The sequence below is a fragment of the Elephantulus edwardii genome, unplaced genomic scaffold, assembly GCF_000299155.1.
Source record: "Elephantulus edwardii isolate Elephantulus edwardi_28Jun2011 unplaced genomic scaffold, EleEdw1.0 scaffold00004, whole genome shotgun sequence".
In the NCBI taxonomy this organism is placed as follows: domain Eukaryota; kingdom Metazoa; phylum Chordata; class Mammalia; order Macroscelidea; family Macroscelididae; genus Elephantulus; species Elephantulus edwardii.
The window spans coordinates 13,676,955-13,702,959 of record NW_006399754.1 but is presented as its reverse complement, the minus strand read 5'-3'; the positions used below and the strand labels follow the sequence as shown (position 1 = coordinate 13,702,959).

The following is a 26,005-nucleotide window of genomic DNA, read 5'->3' as shown; positions in this document are numbered from 1 at the left end:
AAATAATACCACCACGACTCAATTGTCCCACTTTTGAGCATCTTGCTAGGAAAGGCTGTTCATTGGAGAAAGACATCAAGCTTGAGACGGTGGAAGGATGGCACAAGAGAAGACGACCCTCAACTAGGGGGATTGACAGAGTCACTGCAGCAGTGGGCTCTAGTGTGGCAGAGACTGTGAGGACGGCACTGGACAGGACGGGGATCAGATCTGTTGTTCACAGGGTCGCTATGGGTCATACTCAACTGGATGACACCTAACCACCACCACAACACTATTATTATGGTAATGATGGTGGTTGCATATCAGATACTCTGTGTATATTAATACTCAGCATAGATCTTTGAAATGCTTTATCTATTTTACAAATGAGAGCACAGCTTTGAGGAAATTTTACTTAAGCTTCAAGCTTCTTTTTTAAAAAAAATATTTACAGAGATTTTGGATTTCCATTCATTGATTGCTGCACTTCTCTCTGCCCAGCCCTCCCAGCTTCAAGCTTCTTAAGGAACTCTGGTGGCACAAAGTGTTACAAGCTGAGCTGTTAATTGAAAGGTCAGCTGTTCAAATCCATCAGAAATATGGACGGTTCCCTCAGGATAGATTCGCAGCCTCAGAAACCTCGTGGAGGGTCACTCTGTGCCAGAATGAACTTGATAGCAGTGAATGCTTTTATTTTTTTAAGCATTTTGGAGGATTTTCGAGGTCAGACTGCTCAGCCCTAAATCCTGTTCTGTTGTGTTCCAACATTCAGATTCGAGCTTCTGATCAGTATAATATTCAGATAAATCACTTTGTACCATCCCTGTTTTAAAATCTTTACTATTTCATGTTTACTAATTCTAAAATAATCTTTTTAGAAGGAAGTTCTAGTGTGAGCTAAGACTTTTAAAAATTCTAGATTAATAACGGGAAGAGTGTGAAAATACTGTTGTAACTGATAGGAATCTCAACCTCATATGTGGAGGCTAGAAAGCAGAGGAGCCAGAGTGCAGTTTATCTTTTCCGACGTGACCAGTAAATGTGGCAGATTATTAGCCAATTAAAAAGAGGAGTCTACTCATGCAGGAGTCTTATGTTGTTGTTTGGTTTTGGGATTTTTCTAGTCAGAAATTTCAAAAGCAAGAGAGGGGAGATGGAGGAAAGAAGAGAAAAAAGCAAACCAATGTATTTTCCCCATTTAGCTCACATCCTAACCTCGTCATTAATCTCAGGTTAACTGCGTATCACGAATTGGGGGCGGATACTTTTGCACCCAACATGTGTCTGGATAATTCTGGCCTCTGAGAACACAACAGAGAGCTAAGTAGCCTCCTGCCATCCTGGGTTTCTCCTTGTAAGGAAAACTCAAACCCAGTCAAACCCGTTGCTGTAGAGTTCATGTTGACTCACAGCCATCCTATAGGACTAAGGAGAACTGTTCCGCAGGTTCCCAAGGGGAGGATCTTTACGGAAGCAGCCTGGCACTTCTCCCTCCTGCAGAGAAGCTGGTGGGTTTCAACATTAACCACTGTGTCGGCAGGACTCCGTTTCTAGTGAAGGGGCAGTGGTGACGCTTAAGAGGAGGGGCAATCTTGTCTCTAAGTGAGAGCAAGGTGTATACTCTACACCCCACACTATCAGAGAGTAACACCTAATTTATATGCTGGGAAGAACGTTTCTGTGCACAGGAGGAAGTTCCCCAGAGCAGTGGCTGTACTGGTGTTAGTCACCCATCACTCACTGCAGTACCTTGTCACCCTCCTCACCAGCTTGCCATGTCCCTTCCTTGGCCAGTGGGAAATGGGAGAAACAATGAGTAGCCATAGGAGGTGGGACAAACGAGGGAGGACAGCCCAGTGCCCGTCCTCCAGGAGCACTGGGGCGCACAGAGATAGGGCAGCACCAGGCTTCTGCCCACCAGGGAGTGGAATCCGCTGAGAGCCCCTCTCATGACATTGTGAGTTACCAGCCCTAGTGATTCCACTGTGAAGAGGACAGGCCACAAATAGGCATGCAAATGATTACAGCCAATGTCATTCTCCCGTTACAGTGACTGTCTCCAAAAAGGTAGTGGAGATGCTGAAGGAATGGACCCAACTTAAGCGCGGAGAAGGAAAAATTCACCATAAACCAGGGAGGCTATGAGAGCTCTTGTTACACATTTTCAAATCCTGCGTTCCACTTTGCTATTATAGCAGATATTCAGCCATTTTTTAGGGAGCTAATGAGAAGGGCCTATGGTAACTCCGCTTAACTACCCACCACGCTGCCAAGGTGTGTGCATATCAGGAATGAACAGAGTGAGAAACCAGGGCTCAAAAAAACCATGGTGGAGAGAGGAAAAAACACTGGTAACACAGACGAGCCTGTCAGATGCCTACACCTGGGCTCGGCTTCTGTAGGTTTTTCCTCTATACGCTCACATATGACTAAGTGGTTTTATTCATCTCTGTTTCTACCGTGCTGCACAAATACACACAAATATGTCACATACGTAACACCAGGCATACTGTTCCTTTTCCTGAATTTTAGCATTTGGTTGCCTTTTTTCTCTCTATAAAGTCTTAAAAACCAATTATTAGGAGGTTGAATTATACATTCTGTGCCACTATTAAGAAAATTATTGTGGCAAAATTGTTCCCAAGATTCTAACATAATAATGTTCCTGGATACCATGGCATTGAACAGGCTTGGGAACTATATGTTAAATTCAGAAGATCTTGTTTCTGTGATTTTTCTTGATTTGAATCCTCCATTTATTACTGGGGATAAGCTCCACATTAAAAAATAAGTACAAATGAATGTATTTGAAAATTTCTTTTCAGCTGTAACTACACAGAAATGTTTTTCTAAGGCTCTCCCTTCACGGATAGGGGTCGTGGTCAGTAAGGTCATTTCAGATGTCTGTAGCTACTCAATTCCTGATATTTTTATTTCCTATACACTTCGCAATAAATAGTCTAGGCATTATAGAATCATTTGATGACTAGTGTCTCTAGCATAGCTCTATAGACGTCTGGCGGAACAATGGTAAAAGTGCTTGGCTGCTAACTGGTGGTTCGAACACACCATTCACTCCAGGGGGGAAAGATGTGACAGTCTGCTTCCATCAGGATGTGCAGCCTTCGGTGCTCAGTGAGGTGGTTCTCCTCTGTTCTGGTGGGTTGCTAGGGGTTGAAATGGAGATTGACAGCTACTGATTTGGTTTTACTTTTTTGTGCATCCCAAATAGTATGTACTACTTTTTTATATGTTGTTGTTTGATTCTCTGAAGTCAATTTGGGGTCATACTAAACTCCTCAACCCTCCAGGTTTCAGCCCTATAACATTATAACCTTTTGACTCAGATCACCAGACCTTCCTTTCACAGAGATTCTGGATAGGTCTGAACTGCCAACCTTTTAGTTAGTAGCCAAGTGCTTAACTATTGAGCCACCAGGACTTCTTGATATAGAGGAGGAATTTAACCTTGTTTAGTATGTTGTTGTTGTTGTGTGTTGTTGAGTCAGAGTCAACCCAGGCTGGATTTTCAGAGGCTGTAAATTACACAGGAAGAGATTCTCCATCCGTCTCCCTCAGAGCAGCTGGTAGGTTTGAACAGCGTGCCTTTGGGATCGCAGGACGGCTCCCTCTTTTCAATAGAAAAATCATTTACTCAAGATTCTCCTTGTCACTTGGTTCCAAATAGAAATCATTTTCCTATTGAAATGGAGCTGATGTTTGGTGGGTAGGCCCCCAGATCGGCTCTGAAGTTTATTTAGCCCATGGTATTGATCAATTATAAGACTGAGCTAGCAGTCTGAACTGGAGCTCCAGTGGCCTAGCGTGTCGGGAGTCATGCCAGTAACCCAAAGGTGGTACCTCTCTTATAGTTCAGATCTCCCGGGGTGGCTCCATGAGAGGAAGATGAGAAACCTCTTCCTGTGACGTTTACAGTCTCAGAAACGCAAACAAGCATCTGCTGTGACTGACCAATATGGTTCTTACTCAAAAACAGTCAGTTGCGAGTTGAGAAGCATGGTGCAAACCAAATACCATGTGGATAGTTCTTGCGTACTTTTAGAATTTAAGAAAGGTGCAAAGGCAGATAGCGAACTCCAAGTCCCAGACATCCATGCGATGGGCAATTCCTTCACCTTCTCACCTGAAGCCACAGTGAATTCCATGGTGGGGAATTTTAGATGGAAGGAAGCTTGTGGAACGGGAATGTGGATACAGTAGAGTGCTAAGAATCTCAGACATGAATAAACAAAAAGAAATGTAGCGCATACTCCCAGTATGCGGTAGATGTGTCCACACCACCCTCTTTCTTCGTTTCCTTGGATTGATTCCTTTTTTTCATAGCTATCACATGCTCCTTCTAATCTAGGGTTTTGGGGTTTCATTTTACCTTCTCTGGTACCTGCTAAACAAATATAATATTATCGTTCCCCTCTTCTTCAATAAGCATGCAGTGTCCTCGACTGTGTTATAATGACTTTCACAGCTTCGGAGAAGCAGCTTTGGTGAAACAGTCGTTAAAGCATTAGGCTGCTGACTAAAAGGTGGGTCTAACTCACCAGCTGCCCTTATGTGGTGAGATGTGTCAGCCGTTCGTAAGATCACAGCCTGAGAACCACTGTGGGGCATCTTTGCTCTGTCAGGTCTGAGTCACGAGGAGTGGCACCATGAGTCAGAGCTGACCTGACGGGAAAGAGCTGTCGTTTCAAGGAAAATGCCTGGGGTTAAAAATGTCTCCCCTCATGTCTCTCTGCCTCCTTCATCACTTATGCTCCATCTGGTTTAAAAACAAAACACAGGGTACTCTGACATGATATTTGGATTGTTATTCTTAGTTGAGGACTGGAGTCCCATTGTGTGAAAATAATGAAAACAGTAAATCATCCTTAGGATTCCCTCAGAGATGTTAGAATTGGGTCTGGGTGAAGAAGAGTGTCCTAACTTGGGATTGAACATAAAGAACCCCCTTTCTTCACCCCCCCCAGCCTCTGGATTTTAAAAAAATTTCCATTTATTCATTGTTGCACACTTTCCTCCCTGCCCTTCCCTCCCCCCATTCACTTTTCTCTTTGCCAAAAATTTTTTTTTAAATCATTGTTATACAATCCCCCCAAGTCCACTCCACTATGCAGGTTTCGTTCTGGACTCAGAAGCCCCCTTTCATCTTGTCACCTTTCCACTTCATGGATGGACCAGCCCTGCCAAACCCCAACCACTGAAGAGCAAGGAGGGAGACATTTAAGGAAGGGGACACCTAGTATCATTCTAGAAGTCACAAATCACTAGTTTGCTTAAATCCACAATCCTTATTACACCATAAAGCTGTTCTGTGAGTAGGGGTTTCTTTTTTTAATTTTTTTTTTAAAGCTATCTAACTATTTGACAAGAAGATTGTTTGGTAAGGTCTCAGTTTGGGAGGTTATTTTTTGTTAACTTATTTATATCTCACCCGAGAAAATATAGATCCTGTCAGAGATATACTGACTGACAAAAAAAGTGGCTGTTGGATGATGTTTGGATTTTAAGATCACCTGAGAACGAAATTCCCTCAGGGGAGTTGGGACTGAGTGAGGCCGGACTACGGCAAGCCTTACTGCCAAGCTCTTAACGGTGGGGAATGTTACACCTCTGATTAGGGAGTGTAAGGAATGGAATCTTGTTCAAATTAGACATTTTCATTCAAATTGACTTCATCCATACTGTTGAAATGGTCAGCGCGGAGCCTGGACAGGTAGAATTAGTGAGGCATTTATAAATTGTTTTTCATGGCAAACCTCAATGGTATCTTTTCCACATATTAGAAAATATATCTAAAGAATGTTTGTCAAATAGAACAGTAGGGAATATTGGGGCTGGAGAACTCATTGTAAAATGTAATTGGAAAAAGAAGAAACAGGACTTTGAAGAGAAACTGTCTTTTAACCTTCAAAATTCCACTGTTGGTAGTGTTGGAACCACAGAGAGCTGACTGAGTTTCTGAGGCTGTAAAGCTCACAGGAGGAGGGTGCCCATCTTACTTGCCTGGACCGGCTGAGGGGTTCAGATGCACTAGCTTTTGGATTAACAGTACAACTCCCTATGGATTACGCCATCAGAGCCCCAGGTCTGTGAACCAGGCAGGCCAGTGAGCAATCCTGACTAAACTCTATGATGCTGTTAAATGTTATTGATGCTCCAGTCAACCTCAGGTGGAAACTTATTATCTTTGTAAATTTTCTTCCCAAACCCCACTGGATCATCTTGGAAACTCTTTCCAATACAAATATACATGTAAAACAAATCAAATATAGTGCAAAACACTACCCTCTCAGAATTAACGTTTGCCTCAAATGATAAATGAGATTATTTTGCAAGTTGACTTTTCATGTGCCATTTATTTTCTCTGAGCCTTATAAACAGTCATGAAATAGGCAAAACAGTGTTCTCAAAAATATTTCTTTATTAGCATTTATACTCACAATTGTTTTAATTAATTACTTCATTTCTGGTATCATGTGTTCACTAAGGCATCAGAGATATTTGCTTTGACTTGAGGAATCTGGATTAGGATTCAGCATAGAATCATATTGCAACCAAAAATATGTTAATGTCTCCCTCTCCTCAGTTTACTTTGACCAATATTGAACTGGTTGATGAGATCTCAGGGGATTTCAGAGGAGTGACTGTCTTGAAGAAGTTCAAACGCTAGAGAAAAGATAAGAGTATTAAATAGTGGAAACACTGAACAAGGGAGGGGTGATAACAAAGGTGGATGAGTGAGAAGAAAACAGGGTCCATGGTAGGAAAGCCTCCTTAGAGCAAGTATAATTTTAGGAGACTGCATTCTCTTTTATTATTATTAAATTAATGCTATAAGGACGATTTTTTGTTGGCCAGTCATGGGAGGATTTAACTAAGAGCATCCACTGTTCCTCATTTTCACTGTTCTGTGGTTTGGAGTCACAGAAGAGTTGGTCTTTCCATTGACATGTTTTCCCCATCAATTAAGCAAAGCAGTAAGAGTGCTTACTGCATTTAATGTCAAGCTAACATTTTAAATGAAAAAGAAAAGAGATTAGCTAATTTCCCTGAGTCTCCATGGTGAACGCTTTCACAGATGAAGTGTGAACGTTTCTAGAAGTTATCCAGAAATTCACCATTTCCAGAATTATGCATATGTACCGTTCCTGGAAAGTGGCACAAAGCGGAATGCTCAGACGGTATTAATATCTGGTAGCTTGAGACGCTAAGAAGATCTTGCATTGATTTGTGTTCGTCCACACTCTCTTGTTGATCAGGACACCCTGGCAGTGCAGACGGTTAAGCACTGGGATGCCAGCTGAAGGGCTGGCAGTTTGAACCCACTTAAAGTTCAAACTCCCTTCACTATCTCTAGCCTGGGAAACCGTAGTGATCAGTTCTGCTCTGTCCTGTGCGATCACTGGGAGTTCTTGGAGTCAATTCGACAGCACTGGACTTTTGCTGCTGCTAAGTTCAAGGTCAGCGGTTCGGTCTCTGCAGCCGATGGCAGGTGTGCACTGACAGTGAGCGGGCATGGATAGCTTCACCTGCCTCGACGCACCGTCATGATGGCAGAGGAAAGGGCAAGGTGCAGATTTCATGGCTGGTCAGTATTTTCCTTGTAGATGACCTGAAAGTTCCAGAGTTTGCTCTCCGTTAGACTCGCTCTCCTTGGCCTCTGCCCCCTTCCTGCTGCTCATAGCAGTGATGCCTGGAGCTGGATGCCTGGGACCTTAGCGGGTCCCCTGCTCAGGGAACAGCACTCCACACATATGGGGCCTGGCCTTCAGGAGAGTAAGGCACAGAAACAATGCAGCCGTTGCGCTCCGCTATGAGAGCAGAGTTTGTGCCTGAATTCAACCGAAAGACATGTGTTTTTTAAATGTGAAGTTTAAATTTTTAAAAGTTGAATTTTAAAACCAATAATGTGAATTCGTTACTGAATTCCTTACTGCTTATGAAAAATTGGAAAGCCTATTGTTGAATTCCAACTCACTGTAGTCCTAAAGGACGATGTAAAACTACTCCTTAAAGTTGTCACTGCTGTAAGTCTTTCTAGAAGTGGACTGCTCATCTTTCTTCCTCAGAGTGACTGGACTTGTGGACTTGAACAGCTCACCTTTCAGTCAGCAGCCCAACACGTAGACCTCTCTACCATCAGGGTTCCTTGAAAAATGGAAAACTCAAGCATTAAAGAAGCCGTGTTCCCAAGCTTAGCAGTTGGCTGGGACGCAGTGGCTGCTTCTCCATCTGGTCTAGGCAAGTCGGCTTCTGTTTGCCACACCCCAGCTGGCCCACTCACCCGCTCACCCACTCACTCACTCACTCACTCACTCGTTTTTCCCACCTGGCCCCTGCAGGCTTCGTCTTCAAGCAGTGCCTGAGCCACTCCACCTTTTAACGAGATTGACTGCCATTGCACTACAGAAGACGAAGGGGTAATTAAATGTCTGTTCATACACAGCATGAAGAAATAATCCTTTGATGCCCTTTGATACCATTTATACTTTTTCTCCAATAAATAAATGTGATATCAATCACTGAGTTCATATGGGGCTAACGTAAGAATACACACTGAGAAGAAATGCTTGATGCTAACTCTCGCCATCTGGGGAGATAATTTAACTCGTTTTTCATGACTCCCTTTACTTACTTGTAAGTAGACTCTGGTGCAGCTTACTGGCCCCCCCTTTTTTTCTTCTATTTTTTTGGGTTTTTTTAAAATTCATTTTAATGAAAATTTACAGAGACTTAGGGTTTCCAGTCATTCATTGCTGCACTTTTCTCCCTGCCCACCTCCTCCCCGCCCACTTCACTCTTCTCCTTGAAAAGTAAAAGAAAAACTCTTTCATTGTTATACAATCCCTCCCCCCAAGTCCACTCCACTGTGTAGCCTTCAACCTGGACTCCTGTCATGACAATAATACCCAATCATATATCCCTTTTAAACAGTTCTCTTCTTCATCTGTCCCATTGACCCTTTTTTAACACCTGTGCTCCTGTGAAAGCTGGTGGGCCCACAGACGACACGGGGAAACACTGAAGGTCTGAGATTAAGAAAGCTTTTGTTTTAAAAATTAGAATCACAGATTTGTGGGCATCAACTGTACTCACTTTTGGGTTCCTTTTTTTAGGAAAATAAAAGGAACAGAAATACTACTTTCAGTTCAGAATTTTTACTCTATTAGACCGGTTAGGTTCTAGCTTTAATGATTTTGCTGAAATAGCATGTCAGGGAGGTAGAAGCATATCTTGTTCAGCGTATTTTGTTTCTTTCCTATCATTGAAGTATTTGTCACTCAAATAATACGCACTATACTTTGTTCCCCAACCCAAGGCCCTGCTCGCCCATGCTATCTTTGTAACTGCGCTATGCTGCATGTTACCTAAGGGTGCTTTATTTACGTGGACATGTTATTTGAGGGGAGAAGCTGAAGCAGTGGAATTGTGAACAGACTGTAGTGTTGCTGTAAGGGAGGCTGTAGTGTTACTGTAGAACAGCTGACAGCACCCCCTGGTGTGCAGGAGGTCCAGTATTGGGATGAAGTTTAACCTCTCAGGCACAAACTTGTCCAGGGCAGACCCTGAGGCCTACGAGTTCCCCAGCATTTTCTGCACATCAGGCTCCTTACAGCCAGCCTCTGCCTTTTTCCCACCCAGTGTTTCAGGCTCCATTTGCCCCAAACCACATCCCATGGTCTTATCATTTCCCAGATTCCCAGCCTTCATGGGGCTCTCTGGCCATCTTCATAAACTGGCACTGAGAGGTTCTGACATACTAAAACCTCACTGCCTCCCCCTGGTTCTATCTCAAGGTGTCACCGTGTCCTGATTGCTGGGCCCAGGACAAGCCTGGGCCAGTGCCTCCAAGTCATGTTGGCTTTTGCCAGCACTCAGTACATAGTGCAAGCTCGTCAAAATGACCTACAGTATATCTTCCATGCCAGCAGGATGTGACTGGCAATACTGGCTTAGGTCATCAGACGTGAGTAAAAAAAATTTCCAGTGGCCTCTGAAAGCATGAGAATATATAATCATCTGGATTTCTGGGTGGTACAGACAACACACTAGATTGCTAACACAAACTCAACCAGAGTTTGTTGCCTTAAGGAAAAGGCTAGACATTTTCTTTCACCCAGAAGTACCTTGGAAGAAATAGCTGGCTATCTCCTTCTGAAAAATCAGCTATCAAACAGTATCACAGAACACAGTTCTAACACCCACGGGGCCATCAAGAGTCAGAATCACCTTGACTATAACCACTGGTATTATTACACACCCTTGACTAGTTTTTGACCCAGGGTAACCTCATGTGACCGTGAAGAACTGTTCCATAGAGTTTTCTAGGCAGTGCCCTGGAGTGCAGTGGCTAAGTGCTTACTTAGCTGCTAATTCAAAGGTTGGTGGTTCAAATCCACTAGTTGTTCAGCTGGAGAAAACTGTACTGACATCACCCGTAAAGTTTTGTAGCGTCATAAACTCTGAGGGAATTCCTGCAGGGTCACGAGGAGCTGGAAGTGACTCGGCAGCAGTGGGTATATTATCTCGTGGTTTTGACATTTGTAGGATCAGATTACTAGCTGTCATGGAGCTGTTTAATGAGTTCTAACCACAACGTTTAGGCATTGCCTTGGAGTCAAGGCTGGACCTCCCTTTGGTGTCTGAGGCTGTAAATTCCACAGGAGAAGATTGCCTTCCATCTTTCTCCAGAGCAGGCTCTGAGGGATTCCAATCATTGAGATGCATGGCCTTGGGTTAGCGTTGCAACTCCACACAGACCACACACCCCATACCACCAGAGCCAACAAACTCAACTCATTGCTGTTAGTGGGAACTGACTCCTAGCTGACCCTCCAATAGGTTTTCAGAGCCTATGAATCACATAGGACGAACTGGACACAAAGCCGGGACTCCCAGTTTAAAGACAAGCCATATAAAAACCAGTGAGAAATGTCCATTCTGTCCTCCCACCTCAACCCCGCAGGCAGCGTCTTGGTGCTCCTCTTCCTGCAGCAGTCGCCTGGCATCATCTTCCAGCTGGGAAGTGCCCTGCCTCCCCTTGGCCCTGTGGTCTGTAAATGCCACATGTCTTCTCCCAGCAGAAGAACCATCAAGTTGGCAGAGCTAACTAGGACACACCGAGCTGGGAGTTACTCTTCCTCTGGATTCCCAGTCCATCTGTATTTTCAGGATGCATCTCACTCTGGAGAATACTTGATTCACGCTATGCCCACAAGCTGTATTTTTCAGAAAAAAATAATTCCTAAAATATTTCCCCAAAATACTGCCATCATAAGTGAAGCTTATCAGAAGAAACAACCAAAGCGCCCCTACCTTCTAAGATAAAACATCTTATGCCTTTTCAAATCATAGCTGCTGGGAATATAATTCCTACTTTCTCTACCTCACATATAACCTCTAAGATAGCCACAGACAAGGGCCAAGGTGGGGCAGCCAGTCTTCTGGCCGGGGTGCTGGGCAGCAGTAACACTGGGTGAGTGCTAGGCACAGAGATCATCTTTAATAATATCTTCACCCATAGACTGGATCGTGGGCAAAGTAGAACCTGGGGGAAACATCTGGATGAATCTGGTTAATGCTCTTTGTTAATATCAAGGCTGATTTATAGTCCACTTAAACCAGAATGATCATGCATGTTTGTCAAGTCCAAGCCCAAAATATTGTAACTGATGTCTGGAGTTCGCACTTGCCCATTGTCATGCTTTCTTCAGAATTCATTTCTTCCCAGGTGACTAGGAAGGTCACTCTGTGAGGTCTTCTAGTTCCAGTTAATACTCAAGTACACAAAGGTCTTTTGTAGTGTATATATTATTCTATATCAGCTTAAGAAATTGCAAGATATTGTCCCTTCGCTATTTTGGAGAGATACTTGGTAAAGCAGAAGACAAGCAGGGTATGGTTTGATGTCCTGGAGTATGTTGGATTTGGAAAGCACAGAGACAGCATGGCAGCTAAGAGACAAGACAGAGTGGTTCTGACTTAATAATAAAATCTGAATCGAAAATGGAAGTCTCAAACTGATTATCTAGAGAATTTGTATATTATTCAAAGATAACACAATAGTATTTGCATGTAAAATAATCTATAGCATATTATTTTTATTCATATCTATCAGTCATGGAACAAGGAATGATATTTTTCTCACTTCTATTTCCTAAGAAAGGAAGTTCCCATTTAATATGAATTTTTCATGTAAATGATTTCTCCCTTTTCATTTTTTATCAATTTAGCCATCCAATCTGTATGTGTGGTTCAATAAAAGAGATGACACATTTATTTTATGGGAGAAACAATTGACCGTGAGAAACAGGTTTCTTATAAACTACAGGAATAGTCATTTAAAAGGAAAAACACCCACCTTTATAAACTGTAACTTAATGGGATAATAAATTACCTTTGTAGCAATAAGGCTTTTATTGGGCACTTGAATTCCCGCTATGCAGGAATATTCGCTGAAGCTGGCCATAAAGATTTTTTTTTACCTATTATTTCCTAAACACAGATTCTTCATTGTTTCATAAATAAATATTCTGTTTATTAATAATACAAAGTTTGGTCAAACCATTGCTCAAAGAATAAATGCATTTGTGAGACTAGGTTTAAATGTTGACATTTAAGTTTGACATTTAACAGACTGGGTCACACAGGGCAAACTCTCTCCATTATAATAATATGGAGTCGGACAAAGAGATCACATTTCAAAGCCCACATTTGCACTCTAAAGTTTGGTTTTTGCTGTGCTTTTTCATTCATTAAGAATGTGCTGGTAGAAAAGTATCCATTTTCCCTCATTTAATAGGAGACATTGAAACATTTCTTGAATTTGAAGCTGATTGTTTCATCTCGAGAATAACATTACTTTTGATGGTACATCTCTGAATATGAGTGCAAGTTAATGGAGAAATAATACTGATTTGTTTTTAAACGTTTTACAAACAACTTTTAAAGTGTAGACTAATTATCTGATTAGACTTCCTAATTAGCAGATCTTTATTAGATGATAATGTGAATGTATAAAAACGTAAGAGAAAAAAAAAGAGAGAAAGATCGGGGTCTGAACACACTGCATGCTTCACAGATAGGCTGTCAGGTCACTCAGGAAAACGCTGTACATTTGGTTCATCATTATTTAAAAATATCTAAGGAAAAGTTTGCAGTATGAAGGGTGGGGTTTGTACAATGCAACAGTCGAAGAAAAGCTCTATTTTTGAATGTTTGTTATCAAAGAGTAAAACTTAAACTCGTCATTTTCCTTCACCGAAGAATGTCTAAATCACATTTGTCTTTTTCTCTCTCTTTCTCTAACAGATAATTCTGAAATAATCAACAGAAACGGAATGGAATGCCAAGAATCTGCATTGAGAATAACTAAACATTGTTACTGTACATACTATCCTGTTTCCTCCTCAATAGAATTGCCACAAACTGCATGCTAAATAAAGATTTAGTTCTTCTGGACAGACCACAAACTCTAAGAAGCTAGTGCTGCTATATCATATCTGAGTATTAAATATGGTATGCTTAGTATATTCCAGCCTAAGATAGTTAACTACCTGATACCAGCTGTGATGTTTAAAGACATAAAGGGTAAAGTTTACTTTCAAAGAGTTTCTCAACATAGTTTCTGTCCTAGGAATATTGTCTTATCTCCATAACTATAGCTGATGCACAAAGTCCAACCAATTTATTCATTTCGACTCAGACGATCTCAAATTTAGCAATAAACAAGTAGCATTAGTTAAAGCACCTATTCCAAGGACAATTTTCAATTCTTACTTCCAATTACTGTCATTTTCAGTTACCCACTGGTCAAAAAAGGGGGATGTTTCACTTCTTGACAAAGATGAATGCTGCAGCAAAGACAAGAAGTGAAGTAAAACTGCTTACCTGTCCTGCAGGTCTAAAATTTGAATGGAAATTCAAGCACAAGTACTGGGGACACATCCAAGTGTGGTATTTGGTTTGCCTGGAGATGCCGAGTTGAATCGTGTGATTCTAAGAGTAACATTAAATAGATTGAAAAAGAAACTTTGCACGGTATGATCTTCATACCCCACCAAACAAAGTCTTGAAGGTATTATTTTACAAGTATATTTTTAAAGTTGTTTTATAAGAGAGACTTTGTAGAAGTGCCTAGATTTTGCCAGACTTCATCCAGCTAGACAAGACAGAGAGGCCCATGCCAACAGTCTAATCTATGGGATCGGTCTTTCAGACTCACCATCCGGTTGCCTATTACAGAATAACTCTTCTAAACTAAAAACTTAGTCAAACAAGGAAGCTGTAGGTGAGGAGATCTGTATAATATTCTAATTTAAGTAAATTTGAGTTTAGTCACTGAAAATTGGACTGTGACTTTAATCTAAATTACTATGTAAGCAAAAAGTAGATAGTTTCACTTAAAAAAATCCATTTTTGTTTTGCATTTCAAAAGTTGGATTAAAGGGTTGTAACTGACTACAGCATGGAAAAAAAATAGTTCTTTTAATTCTTTCACCTTAAAGCATATTTTATGTCTCAAAAGTATAAAAAACTTTAATACGAGTACATACATATTATATATACACATACATATATATATACTATATATGGATGAAACATATTTTAATGTTGTTTACTTTTTTAAATACTTGGTTGATCTTCAAGGTAATAGCGATACAATTAAATTTTGTTTCGAAAGTTTGTTTTAAAGTTTATTTTAAGCACTATCGTACCAAATATTTCATATTTCACATTTTATATGTTGCACATATCCTCTACAGTAACTACGTAGTTTTTAAATTATTGTTTAAAAAGCAAGACCGCTGTTATAAATTAATATTATGTGTAATTGTTTAAAACATCCATTTCCTTTGTGAACATATTAGTGATTGAAGTATTTTGACTTTTGAGATTGAATGTAAAATATTTTAAATTTTGGCATCACCGCCTGTTATAAAAACTAGATGCACCAACCATATCACTCTTTGTTTAAGAAAAAGGAAATCTGTCCTTTTAATTCTTGTTGGTCCAAGTCTAATTGCTATCTATTTATCATATGTCATAGAATTTGATTACCCGCTCAAAAGAAAATAACATTCTAAGTGTAATCTTTCATAGTGCTTGTATTGTTGCATATGTTTTAATTTGAGGAAGAGTATTGTATCTAACTTGTATTACTTTGGTAGTTTCATCTTTATGTATTATTGATATTTGTAATTTTCTCAACTATAGCAATGTAGTTATGCTACAACTTGCCTAAAGCATTCTTTTTTTTCTTGTTTTCTTTGTTAATACCTATCATTTAAACTCATTGAAAACATAGTATACATTATTAAAAGGTAAATTGTGGGAATCACTGAGATATTTTTGTAGACTAATTGTTATAACATTGTCTTTCCTTTTTTTTATGTTTTGTGATTTTTACTTCAAAATTTATTAGCACACAACTATTTCCAGCCCTTTAATAATGGGGCATCAACAGCATCACCTGTATCCCCAAGCAAATAGAGAAGACTGTATTTTTACTATGATATCCACTTTCCAGAATTGTGATTATAATATGCAAAGAGTCGTAAATATGCCATTTACAATAAGGAGGAGGCAAGGCAAATACATAGATGTACAAATATATGTACAACAGATTTTGCTTTTTATTTATTTATAATGTAATTTTATAGAATAATTCTGGGATTTGAGAGGATCTAAAACTATTTTTCTGTATAAATATTATTTGCCAAAAAGTTTGTTTATATTCAGAAGCCTGACTATGATGAATAAATCTTAAATGCTTTGTTTAATTACAAAAACAAAACCACCAATATCCAAGACACAAAGATATCAATTCAGTAAATACTGTCGTTAAGAGACTAATCGCCACTTGTACGGGAGCTGCATTTCACTCTTGGTTTTCAGGACATAACAGCACTTCACCAAAATATGCTTTCAGCCATATCACTGGTAACATTTCTACTAAATCTTTCTGTAACACTTAAAGAATTCCCTCATCCATTACCTTACAGTGTCAGCAGGAGTCTAATTTGTATCAATTCTATGTTTTGGTTGTAATATTCAGTTCACTCACCCAATGTGCAACCAATGAAATAAAAGAAGCATTTAAAAAGATTGCATGTCTTTCTCCTTTTTGTGCTGAGACAGAATGATAACTTTGGCTGCAACTCATCAGTCATGCAGATAGATAGCAATTGGTACCTTGGGAAAGGACAAGACCCTGGTGTTCGTGTGAGAGATTAATTTTCTTCATTTCTTTCTAAGGAAGGAATATTGTTTGAGAAATATGGGGGGGTTTTGTATTCTATAAAATTAGAGATAAAAGTGTACCCTACCACACAGCCCTGTTCTCTATGATTCTGGCTGATAATATATAGGAAAATTAACAACCAAATGAGGAACACAGTACCCATTTCATTAAGAGACAGGGCTAAACCAGTTGCCGTCAAGTGAACTCAACCTGGAGGGAACTTGATATGTGGTAGCACAGAGCTCTGGCCTTACAGTTTCTGGTAGTTAGTTATGTAGTATTACCAAGTCTTTCTTCTGAGGAGCCTCTGAGTGGACAGACTTTCAGCTGGCATCTTAGCTGGTTAACCATTTGCTGCACCAGGAATTCCAAGAGATAAGAAAGTGCCCTCTGGCCCACTCTGCAGACCTTGGGGACAGACAGGTTGGATGAAGTAACTTTTTGATCTGATGCTACAGAGAAATGCAGGCTCGTGTTCTGTTCTCTGTAGAGGTCCTGGCCAGGCGCCACCCCTTCAATACCTGTGTTGTCCTGAGAGGTTTTGTGGGGGTGCCGGGAGCAGAAGGAGTTGCTTCTGCAGCTCTTAGAAATCTATTGTATCTATAAAGAAAGATAGTACAAGACAAGGGAAGCTCTGGTGGCCTCATGGGTAAGCTGTGCTGCTAACCTCAAGGCATGAGGCTGAACTCCACCAGCTACTGCTCAGGAGAGAGACGGGCAGTCTCCTCCCATGTGATTTACAGCCTCTGAAAATGTCAGCTACGACTCAGTTCCCACCCAACATCAATAATAGAAAGAGTATGAGCAAAGCTCCAAGATACTTTGGGCTCAGTTTCAGACCATTGTTAATAAAGCAAACACTGCAATAAAGGGAGGCAGATTATTTTTCTTTTACTTTGTTTCCTGGTGCATCTAAAACTTGTATTTCCACTGTACCATAATCCATTAAAGTCTACAGCTGCATTATTTAGAAATTTGGAATATCAGGAGAATTATCAAAATGGGACAGGGAGACACAAATGAGCACACAGCAGAGCTGAAGAGAGTTTTAGTTTTTAGAAATTGTCACATAAAGTGCAGTACGGCAAAATGCCATCAAATAAGGTATGCCTCTACTGGCCTTTAGGATAAAATCCTCTTTGTTTGTAGGGTTGACAGTAAATCCCCTCCTCTGTGGGCCAAGGAAGGAACCCTGGTGGTATAGTCATTAAAACACTTGGCCACCAACCTCGGGGGTCATCAGTTCAAATACACCAACCACTCCAAGGGAGAAAGATGAGGAACTCCACTCGGAAATATGCCCTGCCTTCAAAACTCTGTGGGGCAGTTCTCCTGTGTCCAGTGTGGCTGCTGTGATCACAACCAGACACTGGCAGTGTGAGAGGAAGGGACAAGGTGGGACACTGGGGCTCAGCGGCAGACTTTCGGAGATCCTGGAGGGAGGGAAGTTCTGGCCTACATGCCTTGTGCAGGTGCCACCATCTATGTGTGGACCCTGAGCGGTGTAAGACACTCAATAGATTATAGTGTGTTTTCACTCGCATAGGGAGAAAGGCCGAGTGGGCTACCTATGAAAGGGTTGTTACGTACTGCTGAGTCAGACCCGACTCATAGCTGTCCCTCTAGTGAGTTTTAAGAGGCAATAAATGACACAAGAGGAGACTGCTCCTCTTTTTCCAATGGAGCAGCTGGTTGGTAGATTCAAACCACATGCCTTTGGGTTGGCAGTGAAGCTCCTTGCCACTAAGTGTACACTTCATCTGTCTTCAGGTTGCAACCCCAATGAACTCCTGTAATGACCCAGGGCCCAGCAGAGTCTGTCCCTCTGACATGATTCAGGCTGACTCATTGGCAGATAATGACAGCGTGGTCCAAGGCAAAGCTGTGGGAGAGGATTAGTCGTTGGCAAACGGGAAGCTTCAGCCCATCCAAGGGACCACAAGGCTGGAAAGGACAAGCTTTGGACAGACTGTCACCATGTCCCATTGCATCAGTTTCTGGTGACAGAGCAGCTATTTTGCCATCAGACAGACACCAATAGTAGGCATGCTGGTAGTTTTAAACTATTCCTTCAGAATTTCCAAAGGTAAAAAAAAAAAAAAAGGCATATTCAAATTCTTAATTTTGTGTGTGTTTGAAAATCTGGTTGTATACTTAGGTAATCATCTTGTCTTCTGTTTTATTGCTGCTGTATTTCTCGGAAGCAGAAAGATAAAAACATGCACTTAAAAAAAAAATCAATTCAAGTCACTGCCATAGAGTCAGGATCAACGCGTATGTGACTCTCCAGCAGGTTTTTAGAAGCTTTAAACTGAATGGAAGGAGATTGCCCGTTTTTCTCCTGTGAAGCAGCTGATGGATTCAAATTGTCTGTATTTGCATTTGAAGTGAAACTCTTTGGCTATTAGGCCTCAGAGCTCCCTTTGTTAATATTAGTAAGTTCAAGATGCTGACTTTACAGCACAAGTTGGTACTTTAAGTGACGAGCTAAAGACGAACTGTACTTTTTTTTTTTCACACCTTCATTTACTTTTTTAAAGGTGGCGGTGGTGTGTCGTCCAGTCTGAACTGACCCATAGCTGACCTTCCAGTGGGTTTTCAGAGGCAGTCAGTCCCAGAGGGGGACATTGTCCATCTTTCTCCATAGACCTCATGCCTTTGGGATATGGTGGTACAGCTGCTTACCACTAGGACAAGCTCAAAATCAAAAGTAAAACATAAACCCAAGAGTACAATGTATCCTCAGCACCTAATGTGTCATGTATCAGACTTAAGAAAAAGTCAGCGATTCAAATCCACCCATGTGCTCTACATGCAAATGATGAGACTCTCCTCCTGTTAAGATTTATAGCCTCGAGTATCTGAAGGAGGGTCTCTATGCAGCAGAAAGGACTTGTTGGCAGTGGGGATAGAGAAGTCAGTGGGTGGGCATGTCATCAGCACAGAAAACACCTGGCTCTGTTATGATGGTCCCGAGTGTATGGAATAAAACTGCTTTGTGTCACCTTACAGAAATAGGTACTCAGGCCTCTCTGCAGATGCCTGTCAGTGCTTTGAACCTCCAATCTTTCCATTTGCAACCCAACACCTAACCACTTGCACCATCTAGAAAATACCTGGATAGAAAATATCAATTGTTTTTATTAACCTCTGTGGCCTAGTGGCAAGACACTGTGCTGCAATCTGGAAGGGACGCAGTTCGAGGCCCCAAGCTGCTCTGCAGAAGGATGGGCAATCTCCTCCCGTGCGATTAACTGCCTCTGAAAATCCGCCAGAGAGTCAGCTATGCGTTGATTTTGTGTACTCTGCAGTACACAACAACAACACAACACTAGAAATGTTATTTCTGTGGGGGGTTGCCCCACCTAAGACTGTTTCAAAGCCAAAGGCATGCCATTTTTTATTATTTTACAACCCTTCACAGACTTGAAGAGCAGTCAGACAAACCAATGAAATGTGATTTAGTATTCTAATATTTGTGAGAGAGAAATGCCAGCCCCTCAAGAGTGACTTCTAAATATCTGAGCGTCTCTGAAGTAGTAGGCTCCCACTGTTTCTGGGCAGATCTAAAGTCACAGACATAACTGAGTCACCGTAAGAATGAGTCACCGATGCACAATGATGCATAATGAGGCTTTCCCTCTGCTCTTGGTATGGGAGGTGGATGGTAGAGATAGGAGTGAGGTGGGGCTGACAAATGTTCACCAGGAACCTCATTAAATGCCAAGAGCTGCACAAAATCCTGGCTCTAGACTTCTAGCGAGCCCAACCTGAGTTACTGACAAGAATTATTAGGAACAGATCAAGTTATACTGGAACTCAGAGTACACAGGGGTAGCTTGTAAACCTGTAAAGCCACTGAGCATGTGCCCTTTGGGTGATGGAGAAAGCCCTCCCATGAAGCATCATGGCCACATAATGCAGCCCGGGGGTCCTGCCATGCAGACTCAATTTGTCCCACTTTTTCAGCGACTTGGAAAAATGAACACCAGGCAATCAGAAATGCCCTATCAGCTCTCCAATATAAATTTTAAATGTTTCTACTACTTAGCCTATAGGTGTACTATTTAAAGTCCGTTTTTCTTTAAATTGCACATTACTGACATAATAAAACGAAACGTGTGAGAAAAAGACACAGTAGCATTTAATATACATAGGATGTTGTGGAAGTACTGTCTATATGTAGTTCCAAACTATTTCCATTGCCTCAAAAGGCTCCCTATAACCCCACTTCTCCCTTCAGGCCTTTTTGTTGGGTGACATCAAGCCAATTCCAACTTATAGAACCCCATGTAATAGGACAACTACCCCATAGAGTTTCTTTCCTTCCAGTAAACTTTACAGAAGCCAAGCTCCAGATCTGCTATCTTTCAAATTAGTAGCTGAACATTTAACCCATTGCACTCTCAGAGCCCTTCTTCAGTCCCTGGCAGCCATTAATCTGCTTTCCGTCACTACGTGCATTTTTTTTCTGGATGTTTCATGTAAACTGAACGGCACAGGATGTGGGCCTTTGTGTCGAGCCTTTCACTTGGCATATTGTTTTCAAGGTTAATCTATCTCCTAATAGGTATCAGTACTCCATTTCTTCTGTCTGAATAATATTACATAGTATGGATATACCACATTTTATTTGCACATTCATCCATAAACATTGCATTGTTTCCACTCTTTGGCTACAGTGAATAGTACAGCTACATACATGTATATACATATATTTGTCTGAATACCTACTTGAAATTATTTTGGATAGTGGACAGAAAGCCATGCTCCCAAGCCAAAGGTAGGTGACCCTACCCCGCGGCCCTCAGGCCTGCCTTCAATTGTTTTTGGTGAAACATTGTTCTATGTCGTTTAACCCTGGTATGTCCACTTGTTGTACAGAGGTAACACGTGGTTGCTGTGAAGCTGAATACTGTTACTCATGGTGGACAGTGTTTGGTGAAGCTCCCCGATTAAAACAAGCTTGGAAGCAAGAGTGGCATCCACTTCCACAATAGCTTACTTCTGGAAACTCTATGAACCTGGAGAAAGCACGAAAGTTATACAGGAAGTGTCCAGGACTTTCATTCATAGAGTCGCTATGAGTTGCCTGCAACTAATCAACACTTAACAACAACAACAACACCAGTAATTCCTGGATTAGGAGTATTTTGTTTATAGGCAATTCATACTTGCCTTGTAATTTGATGCGCATATGCCCTCATTTTGAAATGATTGATTGAACTTCTGGTTGCAACAAAGTCTTCTTCACAATAGCCTTCACCTGGTGCATATGAAGCCTTTGTATGACTGAGAAGGCTTAGAACCTTTTATTGCATTGATATCAGGCTAAATAATTACCATGTGCTCCTCTCCCAATTTACATACAAATTACACTAAAGACAAATAGGAACTGATCTTAATCACAACCCAAGGACATCGCTAGATCATATACTGCTACTTCCAAATGTTTTTCACAGAACTTCATTTTTTACAGAACTCCCAAACTGTTTTCCACTGAATATAACAAAATTACATTCTCATCAGCAAGAGGGTTCCATTTCCCCAATTCTCACCAACACTTGGTATTTTCAAATTACTTTATTATAGCCATCTATGTAGGGACCTCTGATGAGGGACCTTCTCGTGGTAAGAAGCTGTGCTGCAATCCCCAAGGCTCATGGTTTGAACCCATCAGCTGCTCCATGGGAGAAGGATGGGCAATCTTCCCCTCTGCCCCCCATGAGATTTACTGTCTCTGAAAACCCACTGGAGGATTAGTGAGGGGTTGGTTCTTACTAAATAGTGCACGATAATAGCTACCGTCTAAGTAAGTGTGACGTGTTATCTTTGCTTGGTTGCCATTTTAATTTCCTCAAAAACTAACAATATTGTGAGTTTAATATTATTTCTTGTTGTTAATTTGTATGTTTTCTTTAAGGAAATGTCTACTCAAGTTCTCTGCCCACTGTTGTAATTGGATTGTCTTTATAACGTTATGTTGTAGATATTGGTTTTATATTCTAGGTACTGAACTCTGACAAAGCATATGATAGCCAAATATTTTAGTAATTCTGTAGGTTATCTTTTCTCTTTCTTGATAATGTTCTTTGAAGCAAAAAAGCTACAAATTCTGAAAACATCCAACTTACACATTTTTCAGTATTTTGCGGCTTATGCTTTTAGTGCAGTATGTAAGAATTCATTGTCAAATCCAAAGTACTGTGGATTTATCTGCACGTGTTCTTCTAGCAGTTTTATGATTTTTAGTTCCTATCCTTGGTCACTTTGGCTTATATATTTTTTTATTTAGTTTTATATATGGTGGGAAGTAGAGGTCTGACCTCAGGGGAGTCTTAGTACTATTGAGTAAAGAAATTGTGCTGCCCCATTAAATGGTCTTGGTATCCTTGTTGAAAATCAATTTGTCATAGATTTATGAGTTTTTCTGATATCTCAGTTCTATTCCATTTTGTCTATATAGCTATCTTTATGCTAATACTGGGCTGTTTTATTACTTTAACTTCTTATTTAAGTTTTAAAGTTGGGAAGTATAAGTCCTCCAACTTTCTTTATAAAGATTATTTTGACTCTTTAGAGTCCTTGGAATTTTCATAGGAAATTGAAGATTGGCTTTTCTTCTTTTCTGTATTTTAGTTTTAAAAAAGCCTATATTTAATCAAATCACTTTATACATACCCTCCAAATTTATAGAAAATTAATAACAATGATTTTTAGGAAACAGGTAGATAGTAACTTTGTTTTGCTCATATGCATTTTATATAATCCTAACATGATGGAGTTATTTCCATAACAAAGATGAAAACTAAAACTCATAAATGTTAAATAACTTCTTCAAAATCACATAGCACAGCAGAACTCTTCAAGTATTGGCCTGTCCAAACTCAATAGCCTTGTTGAAATGAGTTTTATTACCATTTGTCAAAATTTTACAAAAATACTTGAGAGTTAGGGACTTATTCATATTTAAAGCAAAGCTACAATACATTTTTTATTATATGGAAGCATAAATGTTTTTATTAATATTTAAAGCTATAACAAAAAATTTTATATTAGATCACTTCCATATAATAAAAAATATAATTTTTGATATATTTTGAAGCATTGAACTTGGAAAATAGTATTCAAAATTTTTAAAAGAGTGTATTTATTTATTGGGACCTAAGGTAACTCAAAGAATTGTGATAATTTCATCATCTGAGTGAAAGATAGGCAAACTCCTCCCATGCAATCTATAGACTCTGAAAACCCATTGGAGAGTCAGTTCTGTGAGTTCTGTTCTGACTAGATAGCAATACATTTGAGGTTGAGCTAGTATTATCCATTCTTTCAATCACCCTTCAGTATGGCTTTCCTGAAATAAAAAAATAATAAAAGTAATTAATATTTCCCCAATAGTTATGTGACATTAAGTCATTAAAGAGACCATTGGAAAGTTTCCGAATTCTGGGGGAAAATAAAAACAAACTCACTTTCATTGAATTGGTTTCAACTCACATTGACCCTCCATAGGATATCTGAGTCTGTAAATTGCACTGGGAGGAGACTGCCCATCTTTCTCCTCCTGAACACACTACTGAGCTCAGAAGCACTAGGACCTATACCACTAGTGTTCTTTCTGGGGAAAAATAGAATTCTTCATGTTGTTGGGTGCTGTTGAGTTGAGTACAACTCACAGAAACCCTGTGAACAATAGATCTGAAATCTGTCCTATCCTGTGCCATCTTCATCATTTCTGACATATTTGAGCCCATTACTGCTGTCACTGTGTCAATGCATCTAGTCAAGGGTATTCCACTCTTTTGCTAATCTTCCATCTTTCCAAGCAAGGACTAATCTCTGCTAGCAACAGGCCCAAAGTACGGGAGAAGAAGCTTTGTGATCTTTGCCTTCAAGGAGCACTCTGATTGTACTTTCTCTAAGACACATCTGTTTGTTCTCTTGGCAGTCCATAGGATATTAAGCCCTATTCTCCAATATTCTGGCTCAAAGGCATCAATTCTTCTGTCACCCTTATTCATTAACCCGCTCTCTGGTGCATAGCAAGTAATGGAAAAGACTGTGGCCTTAATCAAGTGCACCTTAGCCTTCAAACTGACATCATTGCTCCTCAGTAATTTGGAGATCTCCTTGAAAATGGGCTTCCCCAATGCAATACATTTCCTCATATCCTGACTGCTGGTACAACGGTGCTAATTGGGATCCAAGTAAGAAAAGTTGTTCAAATTTTCAAATTGATAAAGAATTAATGACCTAGTGGTAAGAAGCTGTGCTACAAACACAAAGGCACACAGTTCGGACCACCAGCTGCTCTACAGGAGAAGAATGTGATTTACTGCCTCTGAAAATCCGACTGGATGGCACATCATCACAACATCATCTTATTAGAAGATACACTGATTTTACCCTTAGATGGTACAAATGAATTTGACTATGAACTAGCAGACTGGAGTTTCAAAACACTCAGAGGTACCTTGGAAGAAAAGGGTGGCAATATACATTCCAAAATAAGCAACCATTAAAAGCTCTACAGAACACAGATCTGTCCTGACACTTGGGGTCTCTTTGAGTCAGAAACAACTTCAGAGTAACTGGCAAAAACATACCAAAATTCAAATTATACACAGAGAATCCAGGAGTTGAGTCCTGTTGTTGTTCTTCTCTTTCTTTAGTGACTTCAATATGTGCCTTTCCAAGGCTTTGGTTTATATTTTAAAAAGGAAGAATTTTATTAGTCAGTGCTGCGGTATAAGCTAAGAAGCTCGAAACTGGGTCTTTCTTTTGCTAGACAATACATTCTTCAAACAAACTCTCAACCAACAAGATGACACAAAACACTAGCAAAGTCTTTACAGTTATATGCATACCCCTAACATTAAGCTGCAGCTCTTAATAAACTCCACAGTGCAGTGATGAATACCAATCACTTGAATATAAATGTGGCTTTATTCTGGGAGAAAAATGTATTCAAAGTAGCAGGGCAGCCCATGAAAACCTGGCTCATAAAGTTTCAATATGTCTGAACAAATCAACCCAATATATATTATTTGATCACTTATCCACTTCCAAATGGCTTGCCTCTGGAAACCCTAGGAACTTGGAGAAATGATGAACGTTATGCTTTTTCTGAGTCCTATTTGACTCGACAACACTCGAGAACTGCTAAATGAGACTAGTGCTGTTTATATCTGGAGGAACATTCTTCTACTTTGCACGTTACTCTTTTCAATGTGCTGTATGAAGTAATCAGGGTTTGCTGTGATGCTGAACCTTGTACCATGGGGATATCGATACCATAATGGTTTCCCAATATGGACAGTGTTTGGTGGAGCTCCCAGTTGTAAAACAGGTTTGGAAGCAGGGGTGGCATCCACTTCCTAAATCACATGCCTCTGGAAAGTCTATGAACTTGGAGAAACAGTGATAGCTATGGAAAGGCATTAGATCTTTTGTTCATAGAGTCACAGTTAGTCGACCTTGACTCGATGGCAATCAAAAACAGCCAACAACAATATACTATGCTATACTATACTATTCTTGACCTCTCTGCCGGAACGGATGTTGCGGGCTTTTGGCGTCTCCTGAGAAAATGGGGTGGGTCTGCGGGGTCTGATGGCTGTCCTGTGAGGTGCCCAACTTCAGCTAGACAGATACCTAGCCTCTCCTTTGACCTTTCCAGTGATTCTCACCACTGGACCAATTGGCAGCATCAGGATGGATGATGAAGAGATTGAGATTGTACACAGCTTTGGTTTGCTT

The 26,005-nt window shown here is 40.4% G+C and overlaps 1 protein-coding gene across 1 annotated transcript in view; it reads left to right on the top strand.

The window, feature by feature from the left end:
- Positions 1–16,104, top strand: part of MBNL2 (muscleblind-like splicing regulator 2) — a 163,101-nt gene extending 146,997 nt beyond the window's left edge. The window contains exon 6 of the mRNA XM_006879567.1: positions 13,312–16,104. Coding sequence (XP_006879629.1) covers positions 13,312–13,439 — 128 coding nt within the window. The 3' untranslated portion in view covers positions 13,440–16,104. The remainder of the gene's footprint in view (positions 1–13,311) is intronic.
- Positions 16,105–26,005: the final 9,901 nt, after the last annotated feature.